The following is a 26,356-nucleotide window of genomic DNA, read 5'->3' as shown; positions in this document are numbered from 1 at the left end:
TTCTTTCATTGTTATGACCTACCCTTCCTTCCCAGGCAAAGTGTATCAGAAACGAGGGGTGGTTTTTTTGTCTTTACATCTGTGAACTCATGTGGTGTTTCGGTTTAATTAAGGTGACTCTGCTGAAAACGCTGACAAAAGAGAAATATACATTCAAATGCGACCGCTGGCTAGATATAAATGAAGACGACAATGAGATCGTGAGGGAGCTCCCTGCAGAGGGACCGCTGGTGACTGAAGTCATGCCATGTAAGAATGAAGAACTCTTGCTGACGGCTTGCTTAGTGACTGAATAGAAATAAGTCTTCTTTGTCTAAGAGACACACGGATAGACCTGGGCAATTCAGTTAGTTGCTTTTTCTGGCTCTGGTTCTGCAGTATTTTGTGTGTGCATCATTAACTGCATAACACATTAGAAATGCTAGGCTTGGTTTTGAGCAGACTTCTCTTTAGCTGGAGATGGGAAAGATGAGACCAGAGCCTTGTGGTTCCTAAAATACCCTTTTCTACTCATGCTTTTCCCAGTGCATTTTAACATGCAAAGCACAAGGCTGGAATAAAGACATGCGTGTGCATGCATGCACACATGCACGCATGCATGCACAACGAATGCCTGCTGAAAATGGGCTCTAAAACGTAATCATGATTTTTCATTTTCAAGGGTCTTGTTAAGTTTTATAATTGTGTATACGGGCAAAAACACTACACTACACAGTGGGCACCTTCCCCAGTGCATGCAACAATTCATATAAGTGGTTACCATCTAGCTTTAGTGAAGAAGCCTGAAAGGACTCCTTCTATTCACAAAGGATTGCTGCCTCCTGCTTTTAGTAGCAAAGCATTCAATACCCTTTCTCCCAGGGATGTGAGAAGATTTACTTGCACATGCAGGGACACTTTCCTGGGGATTGGATTAGCCTGGATCTGCCTGCTGGGGAGGCTTCTGCCCCTTTCTCTGCAGTATCTTGTGCTGCCTGCTGGCAGAGATGCGGTCCTGTGCTCAACAGACCATGACTCTGTTATGGAAATTCCCATGAACTCCATGATCTGTATGCAGCCGAGTTGCTCCTCTGATGATGAGGAATAATTGTAATTGCAAATGTTATTAAAATGTAAATAAACTTTTTAAAAATATATTTTCAATCAGCGAAGAAGAGGTTGCTCATGTTTGAAAATGCAGGCATTTTCCTCTGAGGGAGCAACTTGTACTGGGCACCAGCAAGTTGTGATAAACCCAAGGAAGGCATTTTGCTTCCGCTGTTCACCAAGTGCCAAGATGGACAGTGGTTCTCAATATTTTTAGACTTAGGGCACCCCTCATAGACTCAAGGCACCTCTTGAATAATGCCAGCTCTTAACTTCCACTCATTTTTTTGACTTTGGAAAACTAAGAGAGCAATTCTTCTGTTGCAAAGAGCTCAGAAGGATCACAGCAGGTTAACAGTATGGATTCCTATTTGAAATCTGTGGGTTTATCTTGCGATGCATCTTTACACACTTCACACTGGCAACATTGCGTGGCATCCCACCTCACCCTGGTTGAGACTCCCTGATCTAATAGGTTGCATGTAGGTATCTAATGATTTCTGATTTAGGCACTGCCCTAGGGAAGAGACTGTGGGTAAGCTGCACCAACCTCCAGACAGCCACAGAATCATATTTCATTCCCTGTATGCTCCTTGATCCTGGGAGGCAGCTGTATATTGTTGGGTTTTGGCAGCCAGCAGATATATCTCTAAAGGCCCTGCTTTAATCCTGTTCCTGGGAAAAATCCTACAGTCTTTGTGTATGGAAGGTCGGACTAGAAATGATCATTGCAATCCTTTCTGGTCTTTGTGTCCATGAATCTATGAATAAGCAGTGAATCATTACCTGACTTGGCTACTTAGGCCTGTGTATTACAGGCATAGGAAATAGCCCACTTATTATTTGCAAGTTCTCTACCTTTTCCAATCCGCCTAAGGGAATAGGTGGCATGGTGGTGGCCCTCTCTGGATCCAAGGCTGTGGTAGCCTCTGTTAGGGTTTATGAGGAGTGAATATACTGCTCATTCCCTTGCATATGCACGTACTCTAAGTCACAGTTTGTCACTAATTGGGCACTTAGTTGCATAAGTGCCTGTTGATTGACTTCATCTGCCTTAACATTATTTGGGAGACTTTGACCAAATCACTTTTCCCCTCTGCCTTATCTTTTCTTTGTTGAGAAATCAGGGTGAGGTCATTTATACCTCAACAAGGCACAGAGGCTTCATTCATTCATACATATAAAACACTTAGAGATCCTCAGGTGCAAGATACCACAGGAGTGTCTATTATGATTGCTACTACTTCTCATGTAGCACATGTGAGGATTATGAGCATTAGCTGGGCTTTATTAATGTGAGGCATTTATAACATATGTGTATAGATATGTGGTGTATGTGCAGACCCCTGTGGGCTGGGTGAATACCAGGGATTCAGGTTTTGCACAGAAAACAGAAAAAAAACGTGGATTTTCCCTTTTAACCAAGAAAAATATGGATTTTTCATTTTAAGAGAGAAATGTGTGGATTTTCCACTTTTGTGAAGAGCTCTCTGCAGGTGGGCAGAGCTCCAGCCTGAGAAGGGGCTGGGGGGAGCTGGAGGAGGGCAGTCAGGCAGGCAGTAGCATGTGCATGTGCACACTCACACATGCATATGGCTGCCAGGCAGCCTGGAGAGCAGCTCCTGCAGGTCAGTCTGGAGGAGGGGAGGAGGGGTTGAGGCCCCAGTAGGGAGGGAGGGGGGAGGGAGCTGGGCAGGGCTGGGGCTGGGGCTACTGCCAAGCTCAGGTGGTGCATGGGGCTTCGGGCTTGCGAGCACGTGTGGCCGCAGGACCCAGGCGGGGAGTGGGACAGAGTTGTAGGAGGCTTGTCTGGGGGTTGGGGTGCACTGTCTCCCTGCTGCTGTGTGCACTCCCATGGCACAGGGGGAGCATGTGCCCCCCAGATCTGGGTGTGGAGCAGGGGGAGGGACAGGTGCAGGCTGCCTGCTGCAGGCTTGGGCTTCCCACTTTGCTGCCCTTCTGCCCTCTGGGGCCTCCACAGCCCTGGCACAGCAAGGCAGAGCAAGGTGGAGAAGCTCCTTGCTGCCACTGGGAGCTCTGTGCCACCCTGGCAAGGCACCCCATGCCCTCCTGGCAGCAGTGGGGGTGGCAGTGCACAGTAGTGCCCCTTGCTGCTGCTGGGCAGTCAGGGGGCACCTCAAAATGGTGGCACTGAGCTTCCCTGCCCAGCTCTGCTATGCCCTGCTGCACCAGGAACAGCTTGCTGGGTTGTGGAGCCCCTGAGGGGAGGGCAGCAGGGCAGGGAGCCTGAGCCCATAGCAGGCAGCCTGCCCCTACTCCCCCCCCACAGGATCAGCTCCTGCCATGCCACCCATGGGGACAGGGGGCCAGGCTCCATGCTGTGCTCCATTGCAGCAGCTGCTGCCTCCAACAGGCAGCAACTGGGGCTCGGGTGCTGCTATGGGGGGCAGGGGGCATCAGAGCCGGGTCCCTGGCCTCATAGCTCTGGTAGCTGGAGGCCCCCTCCAGCAGGGCTGGGAGGTCTGGGGGCTTGAGGGGCACTAGCAGAACTGGGGGGCTGCAGGTGGGGAGTGAGGGGCACCAGGAGGGGTGGGAGTTTTGGGCTTAGGAGTGAGAGGCCTGAAATAGTGTCCTGATGATCAAAGGGGGCAGGGGGAGCTCTGATTTTCCATGATAAAAAACCCAAAGTCAACTACAGGCAGTCCTTAGACTTACGACACAATTGGTTCCTAAAAACTGCATCTTAAGTCAAAATGTTGTGACTTGGAACTGTTTTCCCATAGGAAACAATGTTATAAATGTGGGACTGGTTCCTAAAGCAAGGAACCCTATTTTCACCAAAAATAACCAAGAATTTTGTACTCAATCAATTATAAATGAGGAATATAGGTACATTCATGTATTTATATTGTAAATAGCAATCATATTGATTTGGAAGGACTTCTTTGAGGTGACTTTGCTAGACTTTTTGAAGGACAATTGACTGGAGTCTTCTCAGGAGTCTTGGCTGCGGGTTCTTCTGGAGTCTTGTCTGCTTTCTTAAAGAAAGTGTCCAAGGAAGTTTGGACAGATGTTCTCCAGGGAGGCGGGTGATGCAGCGAACTTGTTTGCTGGCGTGGCATCACATCAGATCAAGGATCTCGTAAAGTCAAAACTGACCTCAGAAATTTGAAACAAGGGTGTCAATTTATAAACCTTGTAAGTTCAAAATGTTGTAACTCGAAACATTGTAAGTTGAGGACTGCCTGTACCAACATTTATAGATACTTAGAATTTATTTTATTTTAGTGATTAAGGCACTTGTAGGCTTCCAAATTGCTTTAAAATTGTAAATGTATCAATAAAACATTGTGTTCAAGTGGTACCTATGTATATAGTGACATTTCATTTTAATCATGGATTTGGGGGTTTTAATCAGAGAATTTGTGATTTTTATCAGAGAATTTGTGATTTTTAAGCAGAGAAAACCAGGATCCCCTGGCAATTACTGTGTTGCTAGCAAAAGATTTAAATTGACCATTATTATCTTTTAATTAAATACAGACCAATAGCTGTAGACTCCTCAATGGCCTGGGCTCAGTCAGGCAATGGAGGAGGCCATTCTTTTGAGGCTTACTTCTCCTAATATGAAATCTGTGTCTGTGCCTGGTGTTCAGACCAAAGGAGTGGGCAGATTCCACCTTAATGCTCAAGAGGCTTTCAGGTGGGACTTCTCCAATGAAGAGCTCAACAGCCATTTAAAAACAAGCCTTTGAGAAGATGGGGAAGAAGGTTGTAGTTTGGTCTTGAGAAGAACAGGAAGCAGAGGATGCCAACACCAAGTCGTGTCCTTCTATTTGCATGAGGCAAATGCTAAGTTTAGGTTAGACTGTGTTAAGGGAAAAATAGGGATTTGAACCTGGGATTCCCAGGTTAATTGTCTAACCCAATGCTTCTCACCCCTGTTTAGATTCAGGGCACCTTTCTGTAACCTTGAAATCCACTTCCCTAACTCTAGGGCATGCTTCCTCTCTACAGTGGTATAACACAAGACTGTAAGTGGGAGATTGAAAGCCCCCTGCATAACCCGATTCTGCAGATTTATAATATCTAGTACAGGCATTCAGGCTCCTCATCATCTGGGAACTTAACTTGAAGAGTCCATTTTATTTTTTTAACTCTTCCTCTGCTACTTCTGTTTTCATGGAGGAATACATATGACTTCAGTTTGAGCAACTGTCCTCAGACACTGCATGTTCATCCAGGCCCCTGCTTCCAGGGCACAGTCTATGGCAGGGCAGAGGTTGTATGAGTTGGTGCTGAGGCCTGATGATGCACCCTAGAATCAGGATGAATCATGGGAGTCCAAACCGAAAGAAGTGCTGGGTGCATGTGGATAAAGGGCTTAGGGGATAGCACTCAAAACTCTTGCTCACCCCTGAAGTAACTGGGCTAAGTATGGCTTGGGTTTTCGGCAAGGGGCAGAACCAGGGGATAGACTGTGTCATTGAGAAAGTCCAAGGTACATCTGCACCCATGACCAGATCTAGGAATTTAAGAAGGAGGGTGCAGGAGATGCCACCAGAGCTGCAGGAGTGGATGAAGCCCTTGGCCCCTGGCAGGCAGATTCCATGTGGCAGCAGCTGCCAAGGACTTTTCTGAGTCCCCATAGCAGGTTTCGACTCCTTCCCCCCTCAGCTTTGGGCACCCACTTCCCTTCCCTCCTATTCCCCACCTTCTCCTCTGCAGCCGAGTTTTTTCTCCTGGCACAGAAGGGGGAACCTGCCCACTGATGCCATTGTCCCTGGCTGACCTGGGAGTAAAGGAAACCCCAGGTCTGCTCCTGCCCCACACTTGCTAGGGCTTCTGAGTGGCAGCACAAAGTACTGGGTTTTCAGAGACAGTGGCGGCAGTAGGTGGGTCCCCCCTTCCAGGACCTGTCTGCTGCAGAGTTCCACAGTTTCAACTGGGAGCAGATGCTGGAAGCGAGTGCCGTCCAGCACCACTCCCATTGCTGTCCCAGCCCAGCACCCTGCAGAGCCACTCCCTTCATCTGGAGCCCTTGGGCCAGTGGCAGAAGCATAGTGGAAAGGAAGGGAGCCAGGATCCTGCTGCTGCTGTAGACACAATGCTCAGCCCAGCCAGTGGGAGACATCCGAGGGGGATGTGGCAGAAAGGCACAGGAAGGGGGAACTTGCCTGTTGCTGCTACTGTCCCCAGCTGAGCCCAACACCCCATGCAGTCAATCACTGCAGCCCTCAGCTGAAGCAGGGCAGGAGCAGTCCTGAGGCTTGCCCTGCCCCTGGGTCAGCTGGGGACAGAAGGTCTGTCAGGCAGACCTTTCCTTACTTGCTCCCTGTTTGGTCTCCCCAGGTGTCCCATGCCAGCCACAGGAGACCCACACAGCTAGAGTGGGAATAGGAACTTTTGGTGTGTGACTGGCATTGTGGACAGGGAGTGCAACTGTGTCAGTACACTCCCCCTGCCCCTACACCCCACCTGCTGCCCCAGATCTGTCCCTGTCCACATCTTGGCAGCAAAATGTTAGGTTTCACTGGGCACATCTACATGTGCATATTAGTGTGAAGCAATAAACTGTGGATCTTATTGCTCTGGGTGTGCTCTTTGAACGTTGCTTCCCCCCAAATCAATGTGCTGCAGAGGGGCTGGCTGGGACATGAGGGTGCTTCAGCATGGGGCTAGCTGGCAGGCAGCCCTGGCCCTGAAGCATCCTCGTGCCCCAGTCAGCAGGGGCAATGTCCACACATGTGCTGCTGCTAAGCAAAAAACTCTGCAGTATGGTAGTACTTGCATTTACAAGTACTACCCTGCCGCAGAGTTAATTAGTTTACTCCAGCCTAATAGAGGCTTATGTATAGACACTCCCACCATTGGGGCAATAAATCCCATTCACTGGCTTATGCTCTGCATATGCCGGCCCTGGTAATGCGGTGGGGAGAAATGCTTGGGATAAGTGACCTCAGGGGTCACTTTATCCAACCTCCTCAGAGATGTAGGATGGTGTATTCCCAAACCATCCCAAACATATATCTTATGGCCTGTTTCTAGGCCATTCCTGTGACTGCTTGACTGATTTGCAAAGAACAGGAAAAACATATTACTAAGGAACCTCACGCTCACCTCTATCTTTCTAAAAGGTATAGACTTGTGCATTTGGTGCATTCAACATCTCCAAGCCCTGAGGCTCTTTTTGTGAGTTTGCAAGCATATTTCCCATCTGAATTCTCTGGGAACTACAGTTTTCCCATTCCAGCAAAAGTGACTGAAGAGTTGGTCTGCAGTTTTTAACCAAAAGGAAGAGCAGTTGCGTGTGCTTGCTTCGATGCACTGTGTTTCTTTCCCTTCGCAGGTCTTTCTGTTATTTGTGCTTTTGGGGTCTGCCTTTTTAAAAAACTGATAACCTGACTGGTGACATTAGAAATGTAAATGTTAATACATAAGCAAAATTACCTGCAGAAAGTGTGGGCTGTGAAGTTGAACACTTTCCAACTAATCACAAATCTATGGGAAAGGCACTACATTTCAGGGACAATGAATTATATTGAAATTCCTTCATAATTTGTGTCTTCACAGTAATAAAATACCGAGTGACCGTCTGCACTGGAACGTTAAGTGGGAGTGGGACAGATGCCAATGTCTATGTCTGCCTCATTGGGGACCAAGGAGACACAGGGGAACGTTTCCTCCAGAACAGCATTAACACCACAAATAAATTTGAGAAAGGCAATGTAAGTTGGCACAACTGTCTCTTCAACTTGACTGAATGGGTCGATTGTTCGGTGTGATGGTTTGCTGCTTGTTGAGGCACTGTCAGCTCCATGGGACATGGGGTTCACGGGAGTTGTTCCCAGGACAATTTAAAATATCGTTGATTTTATCTTAGGTACATGTTATACTGAGAGGTGAGAGCCACGACAGCTGTGAAAGATTCAGCTGCATCCCAATGCACAGTTAGGATGCCTTGAGGGAATGGGGCTAAAGGAAAATGGTGAGCATGGCAGAAGCATCTTCAGTGGTTTTAAGTCAAGGGAGGGCTAAGTGAGGAAAAGGAGGAGGAGAAAGAGATGCACTTTGTTTGGCAGTAGATGGGTGGGCTTTCATAGCATGCTTCAAGAAAGAGATGCCCATTAGGTCTCTGGCTAATGGTGACTGTTGGGATGGTGGTTTCTTGGAGAGGAGGAGCTCTAGAAAACTCCTCAGTCTGCTAAGAAGGAGAGGGAAAGTGCCCCATGACAAATGGCTGTAACCTTAACTTGGGGAAGGGGGCTACTTAGGGCACCAGCCCTGGGTGCTGATTTGGAGGGGGCATCATAATGGCAACCCCCAGTGAGCCAGTGACACCACCACAGCCCATGATGGGGGAGCTTGCACTAAAGGAGAAGCAGTGCATGCCTCCACTGGCTCCACAGACCGTGCAAGAAGGTAAGCATTTCCTCCCCTCGCCCCCTACCTCCACCTTGCAACACCCTGGGCATCAACGTTTAAAGTTACACCCGTGAAAGCTGGTAGCTGGGCAGGAAAGGGCAGCCCAGCTCAGCCTGCTGCAGATGAAAATGAGAACCAGGTCCTTCATGTGTTTAGCTTGCATTTTCCCTCTGTCCCACAAAGTTTCACATAGTTTTCACATCATCTTCATTCACACTGTTCTTTCCAGACAATGGTGCAGGGCAGGTCCGTGGGCCTGCTTTGGTGCATGGAGCTGCATCTCCTGGCCCGTAGGGCTTCCCACAGGTCTGGATATTTGGCGGTGTGACGAATGGTGGCATCATTAACTGCAGTGGCTGTGGGAGCAACTAATGCTGCGAAAGTGTGTCCTGAGACTGCTTCCCTACCTCTAAATTTCCAGACCTGTGGGGAGATAACATGGCTCCATGGCCCGCAGATCAGATTTTGGTCACTCCTGGTTTAAACTGTTAGCACCTGGGACAGGATCAGACCCCAGGGTGGCCATGACATGCCCTGGCAGCCACCTGGCTTCTGCCCCAATCTGGTTCCTTGGGTAATCTCCCTTCCCTTGGACTGTCATTCCCTTAATTGTCAGCCAGCCTCTTACAGTGACATTAGTCTCCAGGTTTCTGGTGTGGGTTTTCTCTGCCCATTCCAGCTGCTTCGATCCCCATGCCCCTCTCACATATTTCTCTCCCAGTCCCCTCCGGGATGCTGTCTGTCTGCTCTCCCCCACTTCTCTAGCCTGCTTTGGCCTGGACTGGGGGCACTGATCGAGTCCTCCTCCCCTCCCCTGTGTCAAAGTAACAGGGTTCAGGTCCCCTGTTACAAACCCAGTTAGGCATCCTATAGAGAATTATTTGCAAAGCTGATCACAGGATCACTCAGATCCCCATTTAGTGTCATTATAGATATGAAAGATTTCTAAGTGGAAAGAAGATGAGAATAAAAAAAAACCAATTGCCAAAACTGGCCCCTTACATTGCGCTTGTGAAATCTGCTTCCGCACATGGGACCTGATCCTGCATTCCTAGGACTTCCAAGCTCCCACTGATATTTCTGGCACTGTCCAGTGCCCAAGTCAAGTTTTTCTTGTGTCCCTCAAACCTGTGTTCCTGGACATAGGGCAGCATTTTCATGCAGCAAAGCAAGCAGTCCTTGCAAACTGTGTGTGCTTGTTCACTTGTGCCATTTTTTTTTTTTTTGCACAGCAAAGGTTTATAAGCAGAATATGTTCACAAAATCATTTTACAGACACTCTTTATGGCCTCAGTTTGGAAAAGTAGACCCAAAATATAAAGGGAAGCTTTAAAAATACATGTGACGGGCTGTTCCAAGGGGTACAGAATGTGTCAATTTTTTAAATTCAAGGAAAACTGCCTTTTTGAGATCAAACAGCAAACTGGATCATTTTTTTTTTACTATTAGTCTTGAAGTATGTTTTTGTGATGTTCCAGGAAAAAAAAAAGGTGCTTGGTTCATGTCAGACAGAAAAATATTTTAAACAGATGATCACTAGGTTTTTCTGTCTTTTTTTTTCCTGCTAAAAATGAACTAGACAGTAATTTACATGGAATAAACAAGGGAAAATAGCAAAACTAAACTTGGAAATCAAATCATGCTGTAGGTGATTAATAACAGCCAGATGATATAAACTAAAATGGAAACCATTAATGCATAATTGTTCTTTTGGCAGGAGGAACTGAAAGCTGGTGAGTGAAACAGAAAGATATAGAGGGCTTGATTCTGGCAAAACTTAGAGCTTTCCTATTCCAAAAATGAACACCAGTTTAATTAAATCTATTTAATCCATTAATTAATTATAAGTGCATTGAATTGAACCAGTGCAAATCTCTGACCTAGACCCCTTTTCTGCTTTTGCTTAAATGGGAAGCTGGTTGCTGCAGCTAAAACTAGGTAAAGCAAGAGTTAAGCCTATTTAAGTGCTTCTGTGTGAGGGGTCTGCCATGGTGTATCTCCGTGGTTTCACTGGAGTTATCTGTGGACTGGAGACTTGATGAGTAGGAATAAGGCCCAGTGTTGAACCATGACTTCATTCTGGTCTTCATAGAATCATAATTTTCATTGAAAATTAGGGCTAAAAAGGACCTCAGGAGGTCACTTAGTCCAGCACCTCGCTCAAAGCAGGACCATCCCCAACTAAATCGTTCCAACCAGGGCTTTGTCGAGTCGGGCCTTAAAAACCTCCAAGGACAGACTTCCACATTTTGGTCCAGCCCTGTTGGGTCTTGAACAGTGGAGAGAGATTGATGGCTTGATCCTGCAGCTCTGTTGAATCTCACCCAAGCAGTCCAATTCTGCTTTAATAGCTGAACATTTAGACGTACATTTTGGTTGCCTTTTTTCTTCGAAAGGTTGTGTTGTTTGTTGTTGTTGTTATTTTAAATAAGTGCATGAAGCAATGGTTGATCTGTTAATCGTGACTGAATGACTTGTAACCCTATCAGCCTGTCAGTGGGCTTACTTCCATAAGGAGGTATGTCCCTGTGCTTTCTGGTGACGATGAAGAACCGCTCTCTTATCCCCTTTTCCCCCTACCTGAAAAGGCATTAAAAGCAAGGATTATTGGTAATGGTATTGAACATATAGTAAGTCACAAAGCTGTGTGTATCCCTACTTTAGGTGCTCATCCAACCCTGGTTATCGTGGGAGCACCTCAGGACCTTGTAATGTTTTATCCTCTTAGCATCTCCTCGTGGTAGAGATAGATGAACCCTGCTCTGCAACTCAGTAATGATGGGAAAGGCTCAGATCAATAAAAGTATCAATCAGTGAGCCAGGCACCTAAATACCTTGGTGAATCTGGCCCTAAGAGACTGGCCTGAAGCCACTATGGAAGTTAGTGACAGAGCAGGGATTTGAACCTGGGATTCCCAGGTTCATCCCCTGACTTAGTGGACTACTCAACCTTTTTCAATTCAGGGCACCCTTCCATAGTTTTGAGACATGCTGCCCTTCCTCCTCCACAAACTTCCTCTCTGCTGTGGTATAACACAAGACTGTAGGTGGGAGATTTATGGCCCCCTTCCTAACCCAGTGCTGCAGATTTGTAACACCTAGCACAAGTGTTCAGACTCCTCATCCCCTGGGAAATTCACTTGAATGGAGTGGGTGCATCTGTTGTGGAGTCTCTTGCTTCTCCCTGGGAATGGCTTGATTGCAGTAATACACGTTGGATCTGTGTTGGCATTTATGGCAGTGGTTTTTGCCTCACTTGTTTCTTTTTTCTCTCCACCAAAGGCTGATGAGTTCTACCTTGAAGCTGTGAATCTGAAGCAGGTGAGGAGGGTCAGGATAGGGCATGATGGCAAAGGAGGAAGCAGTGGCTGGTACCTTGCCAAAGTGATAGTGAGGGAAGAAGGACAGCCAGAAAGCGATGCTGTGGAATTTCCCTGTAACAGGTACTGACAACGATGCTCTCGAATCAAGCATTGGCTTAGATAGTCCTTGTCAGCCTCGAAGGAACCGAATTATTGTTCCAGGGCTCGAATTGTCTGAGAGCATCTGAACCCTTTGATCTTAGCCTGAGTGCAAAATGCTAAGGATTTCCCCGAGACAAAATACAACCTGCTAGTGCCACAGCTAGTGTTCCTGCAGTCGCTCGCTGCAGCAGCACACTCATCGTTACTGCCGCCTCCTGGTTTTGTGGCATATGAGGGGCATTGTTCCACTCTCATATGCACATCCCATCTTCCCAGGAGCTATGGGATGCAATTCTGTGTTTGAGAGTACACAGAGCTGATACGCTGCCATCATGCACCCTTCATGAGAATGAAGGGGGAAGCACGTCGCCTCTAAGTGGTGTCGGGTCCATGGGAGAAAAGAGTGTAACTCTGCCCTGTGGGCAAGTTACAGATGTATTCTTCTCTTTACCGAATCGAGTGGCCAAAAAGAGCATGGAGGAAGCTAGAACTGTGCTCTTTTACACACTGCACACTTCTTTAACCAGTATCTGTCTCAACATCGTGGAGAGAACAAATTAGCCATGCCTAGGCAAAACCACAGGAGACACAACTTTCACCAAGAATCCCGGTTCCTTAAAATCCCATTTTATTTTGTGAAGGACTTAATGTCTTTCTCGGTGAATTCCAGTAAATAACACTAAGATCCGGGGGGGGGGGGGGGTCAAGATGTCTTTTCCTACAGGACGCGGGAGATGTTAAATGGAGATGTGATTAATTGTTGAATTACCAACAAATGTCAAACCCTTGGGTTTTATTTTGGTGTCACATCCCTTAGAAATCTGGAACAACTCCGCAGCGGTCAGTGGAGTTATCTTAGTTCAAGACACTGTGGGCACATCTCCATGTGCATTAATGCGCTGTGGGTACTGCACATTCATTTTCGTATCTGAAACAGCAGGCACTAACTGAATGTGCGGTAACCAGTGCTACTGTGCCGTAGCACCGGCGCGTGCTTCTTTAGTGACGCGAATGCTCTGTAGACTGATTCTACAGCACACTAGTGCAATAGCCTGGCTTCGGCCGTGGTGCGCTAGTGCGCAGTCGAATTGATCTACTGCACATTTAGCATCTCGTGTAGACGCGCCCTGTTCATTCAGAATCGGGCTCGCTGAATACCAAGGGCACATCGCCGAGCAGCGAGCGCCGCCGACACGCTAAGGACTCAGAACTGAACGTGAGATGCAATGTTACGTTCACGGTGAAAACCAAGCCCGGTGCCACGTTATCGGTACCTCCTCTTCACAAAACAAACCCACTCTTACATTACGTTGTCACCCTTTGCCGCTCATTTAGCGACTGTACATTTTGCCTAGTCGAAACACGGTGCAGTAACCAGACAGGCATTTTCCTGGACATCAGATTTCCAGGTAGTAACGGTTCTTCTGAGCCTCTTCAGAGACTCTCACATTTCTAAACTCATTAGGCACCTCGCTGTCATTAAAGTCTGCTTCTGAATCACCTTCTGACTAGGCACATTTAACAATGGCATAAGTACCCTTCTTCAGGCATCAGAGAAAAGATGGTAAAAGTCCCCCTGGGTAGAAATAAAAGTTCATATTCCACCTTGGGGCAGAGGTCCCGTTCTGGGATGATTGTACTTGTCACGCTGTTCCGATGTGAAATAAAAGGAAATTTCACTGCCCATTAGAAACAGCAGCCACAAACAAGAAGCTGGAAATCGGGTGGGGGGGGACAATCCACCTGCCCCACTCCCGTGCACAAGTTCAGTCTTCATGCTGCGAGTCCCCGGACTCTGCTCTGCTGGCGTTTCCCGCAGCCTCTTGCCCGTGTGAGACCGTTGTCACCAAACAAGTGCCTTGTTTTGCTGTCCTTGTGCCACCATTATCCAGTCCTTTCAGATGGAAAAAGTTCCCATGACAGACAGTGGAACTCTGCTCCCTGCCACCGCCTCTGGTACCTGCGCCGTCTGCAGGATCCTGAGGACGCGGACCCCGATGTGGAGCACAATCAGCACTTGTTGTCAGGGACGTTGAAGATATCGGAAGGCAAAGGTGCCTACCCACTGCATCCTCTGTGTGAACGAGCCAGCTCCTCCCAGACCCGCAGTGTTTGGATGTTTCCCCTCCAGTCCTGCTGGCCAGGGATGCTTTTTATTTCTTGGCTACTTTGGCCATCACTCAGAGGGGGTCCACTCCTCCTACAGCAATGGAAACAAGATTAGGAGGAGCAGTCCCTCCCTTGGTGAGAGATTAGGAGACTCCAAATGAGACAGGCCAGAGGAAGCCTCCATTTCTGCCTTGGCCGGTCTGTTGCTGGCTGGTGGATATGCTGATGTGCAATCTCCCTTCATTTCAGTAGCCAGCCAGCTTCTGCTGCTCTATCCAACATGCTGACCGACTCCAAGAAAATCATTTTCTTGCTGCCGTGCCTCGTTATCTGGCCAGTGACATGCTGTCACTCAGCTGCGACTATACTCCACTGCAGCCAGAGGACAAACTACCTTTTTCCAACAGAAACAGATCTTCCCAGGGACAGATGATTTTAGACAAATCTGCTGACATAGAACAGGACACACTGACATATAGGGAAATAATTACACTCCGGGGTGCGAGGATCACAGCTCAAACAATCTCTGACAGCACCCGGCTGCCAACATGGATTTCTCTTGCATGTGTCTCAGTGATTTCTGTGCTTTTTATTTATACGTATGTAAATGTAGCTAAGATTTTTTTTATTTAACAGAGTTTGTTTTTTTTTAATAAGCATTTATACAGCACCACAGGGACATCTACTAATTAATAGGCACAACAGCCTTATGAGGAGAATTATTCCTGTTTTACAAAGGAGCAAAATGAGGAAGAGAGATGTTAAGTGGATTAACAGCGAGTTTGTGGCAGAGCCAGGAAGAGAAGCCAGGAGTAATGACTCCCAGTCCTGTGCTTGAAACTATTAAAATAGTCACTGTGAAGAGGATGTAATAGCTTATAGCTGCTCGCAGTCAATGTTTTTAAAATGGTCACTTGAACCACACTTCCAGGGAGTAAGTGTAATTAATCTACCTGAGCATTCGTTATGGAGTAGTGGTTTGTTTTGTGGATACGCTCGAAGCATAATGGTTCCTGCAGACTACCTGACATTAGAAGCATTCATATTTTTTTTTTCAAAATGAACCACTGTCATCCAGTCCTGCAATTGCTACCATCTATGCCTAATAAAAACCTCATGCAGTATAAGTGAGGCCAGTATGCAGCTGACTGGTGATAAAAATTAAGGAGTAAAGGGTTGGATAGGTTTTATAGATTTCATAGACATCCTGGAGGATCACCGAGTCCAGCCCCCTGCCCCAGGGGCAGGAAGTCAGCTGGGGTCACAGGATCCCAGCAAGATAAACATCCAAATGTGTCCTGAAGGCGTTCAAAGTGGGTGCTTGAACTGTCTCTGGAGGCAGTCTATTCCAAACCTTGGGGGCTTGGACAATGAAGAAGTTCTTCCTTATGTCCAGCCTGAATTGGTCATGGTGGAGTTTGTGACCATTCGACCTCGTCATCCCTTGGGGCGCTCTGGTTAACAAACGTTCCCCCAGATCCTGGTGGTCACCCCCAATAAACTTATAGGGGGCTACCAGATCACCCCGAGCCTACGCTTTTCCAGGCTAAAGAGCCCCATGGCTCTCAGCCTGTCATTGTAAGGTTTGCTTTCCTGCCCTCTGATCATGCACGTGGCTCTCCTCTGCACCCTCTCAAGCTTCTCTACATCCCTTTTGAATTGTGGAGCCCAAAGCTGGATGCAGTACTCCAGCTGCGGCCTCACCAAGGCCGAGTACAAGGGGAGAATGACATCCCAGGATTTGCTTGAGAAGCATCTATGGACACAAGCCAGCATTTTGCTCGCTTTATTAACCGCAGCATCGCATTGCAGGCTCATGTTCATCTTGTGGTCAATGATGACCCCCAAGTCTCTTTCTTCTGTAGTGCTAGCCAGTGTAGCACTGCCGAGCCTATAAGCATGCTGCAGGTTTTTCCTCCCAAGGTGGAGAACCTTGCATTTTTCAATGTTGAACACCATCAGGTTCTCGTCCGCCCATTTCATGAGTCTGTCCAGATCAGCTTGGATCACTCACCTGTCTTCAGGTGTGGATGGTTTACCCCAGAGTTTGGTGTCATCGGCAAACTTGGCCAGTCCACTTCTGACACCAGTGTCTACGTCACTGATGAAGATGTTAAACAGTATAGGCCCTAGGACAGAGCCTTGAGGGACCCCACTGGTCACAGGGCACCACGATGAGTGACTGCCATCAATTACTACCCTCTGGGTCCTACCGCGGAGCCAGTTCCCAGCCAGCAGATCATGGTGACATCAAGGCCGCAGTTAGCCAGTTTAGCTAAGAGGTGATCATGGGATACCAGATCGAAGGCTTTTTTAAAGTCGAGGTATACAATGTTGATCTTTTCCCCCTTGCCCAGGTGATAAGTCACCTGGTCATAAAAAGAAATGATGAGAGCCACCTTTCTGAAAAAAATGGATGAACAGATTTTTTGGAGCTTCAAAATGTAGTTCTTTAGAGGTCAGACAACATTGCTGTATATCTGATATGGTGTGTGCAACTCAGCTATCTTAGTGCATTAGAAATCATAGACTCATAGAAAATAAGGGTTGGAAGGGACCTCAGCAGGTCACATCTTGTCCATCCCCCTTCTCAAAGCAGGACCAGCCCCAACTAGATCATCCCAGCCAAAGCTTTGTCTAGCCGGGTTTTGAAAACCTCCCAGGATGGAGAGAGTCCACAACCTTTCTGGGTAAGCTGTTTCAGTGCTTTACTACCAAGAGGGATGTGGCTAAGCTTGAGAGGGTCCAGAGGAGGCCACTCGCATGGTCAGGGGGCAGCGGGGCAGGCCCTACGAAGATAGACTAAAGGGCCTGAATCGATTCAGCCTCCATAAGAGAGGACTGAGAGGGGATCTGGTGGCCATCTATAAACTCATCAAGGGGGACCAGCCGAAAATAGGTGAGGCTCTGCTCCCCTGGGCACCACCTGGGATAACAAGGAATAACAGCCACAAACTGATCGAGAGTAGGTTCAGGCTTGATATCAGGAGGCATTACTTTACAGTTAGGGCTGCCAGGCTCTGGACTGGGCTCCCAAGGGAGGTGGTGCTCTCTCCTACCTTGGGGGTCTTCAAGAGGAGGTTGGATAGATGTCTGGGTGGGGTGTTATGACCCAAGCACTTGTTCCTGCCATGGCAGGAGGTCAGACTTGATGATCTGTTCAGGTCCCTCCGACCCTAGAAACTATGAAACTACCCTCCTAGTGAGAAAATTCTTCCTTATATCTAACCTAAGCTTCCTTTGCTGCATCTTGAGCCCATTGCTCCTTGTTCTGTCATCTGTCCCCACTGAGAACCATCTAGCTCCATCCTCTTTTGAACCCCCTTTCAGGTAGTTGAAGGCTGCTATTAAATCCCCTCTCACACTTACCTTCTCAGTATAAGCCCAGTTCCCTCAGCCTCTCCGCATAAGTCACGTCCCCCAACTCAAACCAATTTTGTTGCCCTCCACTAAACTCTCTCCAGTTTGTCCACATCCTTTCTCTAGTGGGCGGCCCAAAACTGAATACAGTACTCCAGATGTAGCCTCATCAGTGCTGAATAGATGGGAAGAATCACTTCCCCTGACCTACTAGCAACACTCCTACCAATGCACCCAGGATGCCATTAGCCTTCTTGGCAACAAGTGCATGCTGCTGGTTCATATTCAGCTTTTTGTCCACTGTAACCCCTAGGTCCTTGCCTGCAGAGCTGCTGCCCAGCTAGTCAGCCCCCAGCCTGTACCGGTGCATGGAATTGTTCTCTCCTCAGGGCAGGACTTTGCACTAGTCCTCATGAGATGTCTTTTGGCCCAATCCTCCTATTTCTCTAAGTCACCCTTATCCTAGCCCTATCCCTGAGCGTATCTACTGCTCCCCCCCAGCATGGTGCCATTTGCAGACTTGCTGAGGGTGTGCTCTATGTCAACTTCCAAGTCGTTGATGGAGATATTGAACAGAACCAGCCCCAGGACCGACCCCTGGGACACTCCACTTGATACCAGCTGCCATCTAGACATTGAGCCATTGATTACTACTCTCAGAGCCCGATGCTCCAGCCAGTTTTCTGTCCACCTGACAATCTATTCATGCAGCCCGCACTTCCTTACCTTGCCTGTACGAATGCTGCAAGAGACTGCATCAAAAGCCTTGCGAAAATCAAGGTACACCACATCCACTGGTCTCCCCGCATCCACAGAGCCAAATGTTTAGACAAATACATTTATTTGTAAACAAATAGGAGATTATATTTTTACAAAACAGAAAATGCTTATACAGGCTCTTTATGCAACGAATACTTGGCCATTCACTTGAATGCACGCAGCGATTTCCATCTGTTGCTGCAATATAATGTGTCAGTTCTGTGGCTCTCATTATATCACTGCTGCCACTATCTAACTTTGTGGACATTCCTACTATTATAATGTGTATCTCACCTCCAGACAAAAGCAGTTTTTATAAAATGTATTATGACACATCGTGGGAAGAATCACACGAAGAAGAATTTACTTTTGTTGTAACCTCTCATCCAGTAGCAACGGGGGGCTGGGTTTATATATATTGATAACTTAACTGGCATCATTCAAAACCTCATTCATGAAATACAGCCCTCAGAATTTGTACCAAGCCTGCTGCTTGGCAGGTGAGGTGTACATTGATTTGGATACACAAGAAGCACATAGGCAAATGGAATAGGTACTGTATGACATCCCCTTGGGATTTCAGCAGCATTAGGGTGTTGGAGCAGATGCGCTGAAGAAAGGGGAACCAGAATGTGTTGCTAATGCAAATCACACTGTTACTTAAAGTCTTTGTCTCGCTCTGCCTGTGGGGATAATGCCCTTGGCTTAAGCGAAGTGAGGGGAGAGGAAGAGCCATAAGCTGTTTCTGTTGATTATCTGCCCCTAGCTGCTGCTTTTTTTCCAGTCTGGCAAGCTTTCCATACTTCCTTCTTGCCTTCAGATGAGGCTGTAGGGAAGCTGTTTATTCAGACGCAAGCCTTTTTTCATGCTGCTCCCTCTTCACAATGGAAAGAGTATTTGCCCTTGTGTGCCTAAAGATCTGTTTCTTGAGGAACCCAGGTTGTTTCTTCCTTCTTGGCCCAGAAGGAGCCCATGGCTTCACTCCTTAGGGAGTGAGCGTGCCAGCAGCAGTGAAGGACACAAAAGCACCAGCATAAGTACCAGCGGCAAGAGCTTCCAAGACGGTGGAAGGTAGATTAATACCAGCAGAGAGGCACTGAAGTCACCTTGCTCTTCCTGTAGGGCATGCTGACTTCAGAGGGTTGGGAGCGGGCAGAAGTGAAGGTATATTGCCAGGGACCGCCCCAGTGAAGTTCCACATATACACAGAAGTGCCTTGACTCTTGGGATGACCCAGTCCCCCAGTCATCGGATACATGTCCAAGGATGGAAACCCTGAGCCAACACCAAGGACTGCCTGACACCCAGGCACTAAGGTAAAATTAACAACCCAGACCAGGGGCTAATACATTAGACTTGCTTTCTTCAAATGTGCAGGGCCTTGGTGCGCGCTACGTCTGCACTTCTTACGTCCTGCGCTGGGCTCTGCTCTTTGCAGCAGTCTCACGCTCGGCAGCACAGATGCTTCTCCTGTTGCATCCCTACGATACCTCCCACCCACCACTGAGGAGCAACATCACACCCCATGACCTCACCGGGTGTTAAAGTTATGTTTTCTCATGCCGATATAATTCACTTTTACCCCTCCCCAAGGAGTCTGCACATGGCCACATGTTTTATAGAGTGAAAGCGAAGAATACTGGGTAGATTACTTACCCGACAACCGGCGAAAGTTTAATGGGGAGATGGGAAGGGGGACGAGTGGGTGGCATTGCATATGCTTCTCTTCTGCATGCTGCTGTGTGCTCAGTATGGTTGCAAAAGCCTGGTGTTTTTTCATCTTTCCTGTAAGATTATGGACTACCGCAGCTTTCCAGTGTTTTCTTTTCAGCTCCCAGTTCTACTTCATAGTTGGCATGCCTTGACACTGCTTTTTCTTCTGCATGATTCCTGTGCATAGCCTATTTCCCTGTGTGTGTTGGAAATCAGAAAGGAGCCCTTTACCTCATGGGTTTGAAATAATCTTCATGAAATGTCACAACCTGCCTATTTGTTCTCTGTCCCTCCATCTGTCCATCCCCCCCACACTCACCAACTTGTTTCCAACAAAGAGACAGCAGAGCAGAATAATCATCTGGGTAATTGCAAGCAACTTCCTGATGGCTTGTTTGTGAAGTGGCCTCATGTAAAAAGATTGAAATGGTCTGATTGTGCCTGTCTGGAACAAATGCATCCAGGCTAATACTTTGAGTAATGTCTGACACTGAAATCATTTGGATTCAAGTCTTCTAATGCTAAAAAGTGAAAGATCACAACCATCAATCCTGTGGTTCGAGGAACAGCTCCTCCTTTTAAACAGTGTTGGCCTGTTTCTCTTTCCTAGCCCATCCCCTGAGAGGTAAAGCCACAGTTTTGTTTGAACCAGAACTTGTGTCAGTGAAAATCCTGGAAGGCTCTCCTTGATTTCCCTAATTCACCTGTAGCACTAATGGTTAGAAACAAGGAAGTGCCTGCTTATGCCAGACATCCAGGATTTAAGCACGGCAATCTAGCCCTGGAATGGAGAGGCCAGGCACAAAAATATAATTCAGCGGCTGGCTGGTGGAGATGAGGGACTCTCTGGTTATCCAAAGAAAAGGAGAATGGCATAAAAACCTAGAGACATAAGCAGTCGATAGAAAAGACATCTCAGTAGCCCTGATGTGATATTATTGTCAGAAGAAAAGCTGGCAAGAATCTTTGGACAATTGGCAAGATTTTCAAAAGGCTTGAGCTCTGCGTCTGCAGGAGTGTTTTGTACCTGCTGAATTTTGCACCTTCATTTTAAAGGCAGATGCAAGATGCATCCCTGTTTATGCTGCAAGCAGGTAAAACCAGCCTTCTGAAAAATCCTGGCTCTTAGAGAATTTAGCTTAGCAGGAGACTTCTGCAGGGCGGGTTCACATTTGTGCAAGCAAGTTTTTTTTCCTGACGTGTAGATCCACCTAGAAATGTCACCTCCATGACCCTATCTTCCATACTCGCCCTGGCTGGAATTTAGAAGACCCTTAAAAATTGGGTGACAGCTTATTTTTATTTGCACACCAGATGGCTTGACAAAAATGAGGACGACGGTCAGATTGTTCGAGAATTGGTGCCCGCTACCTTCTCACCCCTGCTGAAAAGTGAGTTTGGTCTGGGCTGGAGAAGACTTTGGGGTGGGCTGTTTACTAATTTTTAAATCAACAGGAAATCTGAAGTTTTTTTGCCAGCAGTATCTATCAGCGTGCACAGGGCCAGCGTGGACAAAAATTCTCTGACCCCTAGATCCTTGCTTGTGAATGGGATTAATTCTCATACAAGAACATACTGTATTTACTCCATATCACCTTTTCACCCCAAATCAGCTCTCCAGAATTGGGATGTATGTCTTAAATGGGGAAGCTGATTTTTCTTCTCTAGAAAAGAAGTGTGGAAAAATAGAAGCTTGCTGGTGCTATGCTATCATGGGAGCCAAGAGGGCTGCTGCTTTTATCTGGGTGAGCAAGAAGCAGGGGCAGCGTTCAGTGTTCATCCTTCCACGGCGGCTGCCTGATGACCTTTTTATGGCTACTATAAGACATTCCCAGTCTGTGTATATATCTGCTATGGTTTTCACTTCTTCTCCAGCTGCTGACTCCATCTCATAAGCTTATCAGTTCCTTCTGTGGTGCTCCTCTTCCAGTCTTCCTGTCTTCCACTGTCAACATTTCCCAGGCTCTCTTAGCTACACTTACACTCTGCTTGAGTTGATAATCAGACAAAATGATTCGTGATGAGCTTTGGAAGTGCATCGTCCTTCTATATTGTGTACATTGATACTTCTTTAGATGTCAACTACCACATCAGTGTGAAGACAGGAGATGTCCCTGGTGCCAGCTCAGATTCTAAAGTTTTCATCAAGCTCTACGGTGAAAAGGCAGACACTAGCAAGGAGTTTCTGTTAGTTTCTGATAATGACCTAGGCAATTACTTTGAACGTGGACGAGTGGATGAATTTACTGTAGAAACAATGGATATCGGCAAGGTAAGAATGAATCTGATGGGGACTGAGTTCGTAGTTGTCCCGGTACTCGGAGAGTTGCTGTACTACAAGAACATCTGACCATTGGATGGGACATTAAGAATCCTGTTCATCAATGGGGTGTCACTGTTCTAATCCATTGATACCTGATTGCATATCCAAGTTGAAGTTTACACGTACACGGTGGCTTTTTTGCCTGCCTAACTGTCTATATGCATGTTTAAGTGCACATTTTATGTTCAGAACCGGGTGCACCCAGTTTAATTCGCATGCTCGTTATAGAATGCCAGGGAAATAGATATTTGTGTTATTAAGTCGACATTGTCTTTTTTTCCCCCTTCCAAGATCAACAGAATTCTTATTGGACACGATAACGTAGGTCTCCGATCTGGTTGGTTCCTGTCTAGTGTTCAGATCACAGTTCCTGTCCAAGGGAGGCAATACATGTTTCCTTGCAACCGATGGCTTGACAAAGATGAGGCGGATGGGAAAGTAGAGGTGGAGGTTTACCCAAGTGAAATCCTGCCCATTGAGAAATGTGAGGGCAAGAATATTCGTTAGTATTATTGCTGCTGTCGTTGTTCTTTCTGCTACTGTAATTCTTTGGGATCATGCTTTTGGATAAGGAGCTTCCATTTCTAAGGTCCTAATTTAGCAACCCTCTGCCTGAGCTTTGGGAATTCATTTGATCTGACAGTTCAGCGGCTAGAGTGAGAATATTTTTCTCTTATGCTACCAGAGCAGAACAGGTTACTGTTACTTTTTAAGAGTAAAACAAAACTCCATCTCTAGTACATGATTCCTTTTCCTACCTTCTCCACCAAACTATTCCCTTTATTAGAAACTGTTAGAAAACTCCAAGGAGATGTTTTTCCCCATCTGAGTCTGCTGATTCACTGAAATAGCCATCTGGAGACGGGCTGAATTTTGACATAGTTCTGACAAAACTCTTCCGCTTGGCAGGTGTCAGCCTGCTTTCCTGCCAGCAATCTTGCCTGGCTTCTGGGTGGCCTGACCGATAGTATGTCCCAACATGACCCTGTAGCTCTGAGGATGCCTAGCCGTGAAGCTGCCCCTAAGGCTGATTGCCCGTGGGGTGGGGATCCTCTGGACAACCTTGGAACCAGAAGTCTATTCCCTTTGGTGGAGAAATAAGAAACTTTTTGGTTTTGTTCCAAATCAGAACAAAGATGAGTTCAAAATACTGAAGCTCTTTGTGAGCTGGGATTACATTTCATCACATAGCACGGCCCTTCATTCAGGGCGAATGCATGCACAGTCATTTTCCAGATGGCGTAACTAGGGAACAGAGCTTCTGAGTGACTTGCCATGTGTTATATGGGAAATTGGGAGACTTGTGTCAGCGGTTGCGCCATTCAGGTTGTTTCAGATCCACGTACTGAGTTTGGATAGCTATAAAATTAGACTAATAATAATGCTTAGAGAGCCAAAGATGTTAACATGCTAATTAAGTGCAAAGCTGTACTTAATTTGAAGAGACACAGGGGGACAGATCCTAGTCTATCCGTTAGGCATCTAAATGCTTCTCAGGGACTTGCACAGGGTGAGCAGAATCACACTTAGGTGTCTAATTGATGGGACAGGGCATTTTTAGACCTTTACCAACTCAAAATATAACAGAGACATTATTGAGGGAATGCCTGGCCAGTTGTGATTGGCACTGGCTGGGATCCTATCTACGGGACTGAGTTAAAAGTGCTATAATGAAATATGCATTTCCTTAGACTTAGTAAAGTTTTTTTGTTTGTATTGAAGTCAATGACTCTTTTTTCTTTTCCAAGTAGTTTCATGCACTTCTCTGCTATTAAGATCAGCCCATAAATAAGCAAAGTAGCACTGTTTATTAATTATTGATGGTGTGTTCTCTTTTGCAATAGTGGTAAACTATGAAGTAACTGTAGTCACGGGGAGCATGCGGTCAGCAGGCACCAACGCCAATGTTTTCATGCAGATGTATGGCGAGGCTGGTAAAACCGAGTTGATCACCTTGTCAAACAGATCAAACAACTTTGAGAGGGGAGCGAAGGAGATTTTTAAGGTATGTTGAGGGCTGCTCTTGCTGTTTATCTGAAGGGGAGGAAATGACCAAGGGAAATAAGGTGCTTTCATGAAATGGCAAGGCATATTTCATACTTGTGGGTCAGCATTCCTGCTTGTTTGACTTTTGCACTTCATCCTGCTTGATTTTGCTATTTTTACACTGTAGAACAAGGTGTAAATCCAGCCCACGAAATTGCTCTTCTTGCCCTTCCTTCTTGCCTTTTCTGTTTAGTTGCTACCCGTGAAATGCAAGGGGATACTACTGGCACATCAGGCCATGGGAGGGGGGAGAAGTCAGGGCTGAGCTGCAACAAGGAATGGTATCATGTAGCAGGGCCTCTTTTGAGCCCACTTGCTGTGACCTTGCAGGCCCAAATTTGGGAATGCAAACCATATTGCATTGCTGTCATGCATAAGGGGAGCCACACTTGTGGTGTTTTAACTGCTTGAAAAAAAACAGAATCCACGTCCCAAGGAACTTGCAAGTCCATACAATGCAAGGCACGGCAGTTTCACAGCAGCATGGAGGTAAAGCTGGTGAGGAGACTGGAACTCAGTAGTTCTGAATTCAGTACCTATTTCCACCCCAGATGGCCTGTGTGACCATGCAAGTCACTCACCCTGCTGAGATGAGACTGAACGTGCATGCACTACCCAGCTGTTTAGAAGAGGAGGTGAACTGGAATCCCCAACCATGGGGAGCATAGGCCAGAGGAGGGATTTAGCTGAACAAAATTTCTGGATCTCACATCTGTTGGCCATGGTGAGGTTACTGGTTTGGGTCTGTGTTGATTTTTAAGTACAGAGACATCTCCAGGTAAAGAAGGTTGGGCTTTTAAATTGTGTCAAGGATGCTAGTCATTTCCCAAATCCCTTTGCTGTCCATATTAAAGGCACTGCCGAGACTGATTTAAGCATGCCTGCTAATTCATGTGGAGCCGCCTGAGGTCAGCTGTTTGCACCTCTTTAAGGCTGGTTATATTGATATACAGAATCTTTGCTCAGGGTCACACCCCACCGAGTCTCCTTACGTTGTGACACAGCGGCTAGGAACAGGTGTTGCATTTATCCTTGGAAAATTGTGCCTGTGTTTGTCCTGGAACAGAAATATTCTGGGAGTGGTGTGTATAGGCATTGCCCTTCTAATCAGGGTTTACTGAGCAACTGAATGCACTGCTACTTTTCTCCCGAGTATTTAGTTTGCATAGCTATGAAATTGGACTAATAATAGTTCTTTAAAATGCTAATTTTAATGAGATGAGAGATGAGATGAGCAGATGAGAATAGGATGGAATTCAATGCAGACAAGTGCAGGGTGCTGCTCTAGGGAGAAGGAACCAGCAACACACCTATAGGCTGGGGAACTCCCTTGTCAACACGGTGGCAGAAAGGGATCGTGGAGTCATTGTGGACTCTAGGATGGACATGAGCCACCAATGTGAGGAAGTGGTCAGTAAGGCTAACCACACCTTGTCATGCATCCACAGATGCATCTCGAGCAGGTCCAAGGAGGTGATCCTCCCCCTCTATGCGGCACTGGTTCTGGGTGCTGCACTTCAAGAGGGATGTGGACAACATGGAGAGGGGCCAGAGGAGGCCACTCACATGGTCAGGGGACAGCAGGCCAGGCCCTACGAAGAGAGGATGAAGGGCCTAAATCTATTGAGCCCCCCACAAGAGAAGGCTGAGAGGGGATCTGGTGACCATTTACAATCCACCGGGGGGACCAGCGGGAATTGGAGGAGGCTCTGTTCCCCTGGGCACCGCCTGGGGTTACTAGAAATAATGGCCACAAATTGTTAGCAAGAAGGTTCAGGCTGGACATCAGGAGACATTACTTTACAGTTAGGGCTGCCTGGCTCTGGACTGGGCTCCCAAGGGAGGTGGTGCTTTCTCCTACCTTGGGGGTCTTTAGGAAGAGGCTGGACAGATATTTGACTGGGGTGTTATGACCTCGGCACTCATTCCTGCTCGGGGCTGTGGGTCGGACCTGATGATCTGTTTAGGTCCCTTCTGACCCTAAGTACTATGAAACTGTAATTAAGTGCAAAGCTTAATTGAAGAGACACTTGGGGCCAGATCCTATTCTAGGAATCAATGATGCAATCCCAGGATAATTGTTCAGAAGCACTTTGTGATGTCTCAGGAT

At 47.0% G+C, this 26,356-nt stretch overlaps 1 protein-coding gene across 1 annotated transcript in view; it reads left to right on the top strand.

The window, feature by feature from the left end:
* The window catches only part of LOXHD1 (lipoxygenase homology PLAT domains 1), a 190,191-nt gene that overhangs the window by 59,205 nt on the left and 104,630 nt on the right, over nt 1-26,356 (top strand). The window contains exons 9-15 of the mRNA XM_090037209.1: nt 114-249; nt 7,621-7,775; nt 11,755-11,915; nt 21,192-21,268; nt 21,953-22,149; nt 22,492-22,684; nt 24,045-24,205. Of these exons, the coding sequence (XP_089893335.1) occupies nt 114-249; nt 7,621-7,775; nt 11,755-11,915; nt 21,192-21,268; nt 21,953-22,149; nt 22,492-22,684; nt 24,045-24,205 (1,080 nt within the window). The remainder of the gene's footprint in view (nt 1-113; nt 250-7,620; nt 7,776-11,754; nt 11,916-21,191; nt 21,269-21,952; nt 22,150-22,491; nt 22,685-24,044; nt 24,206-26,356) is intronic.

This window comes from Crocodylus siamensis, chromosome 3 (assembly GCF_052110815.1).
Source record: "Crocodylus siamensis isolate JL-2025a chromosome 3, ASM5211081v1, whole genome shotgun sequence".
In the NCBI taxonomy this organism is placed as follows: domain Eukaryota; kingdom Metazoa; phylum Chordata; order Crocodylia; family Crocodylidae; genus Crocodylus; species Crocodylus siamensis.
The sequence above is the reverse complement of the archived record's forward strand: the minus strand, read 5'-3'. Positions and strand labels throughout refer to the sequence as shown.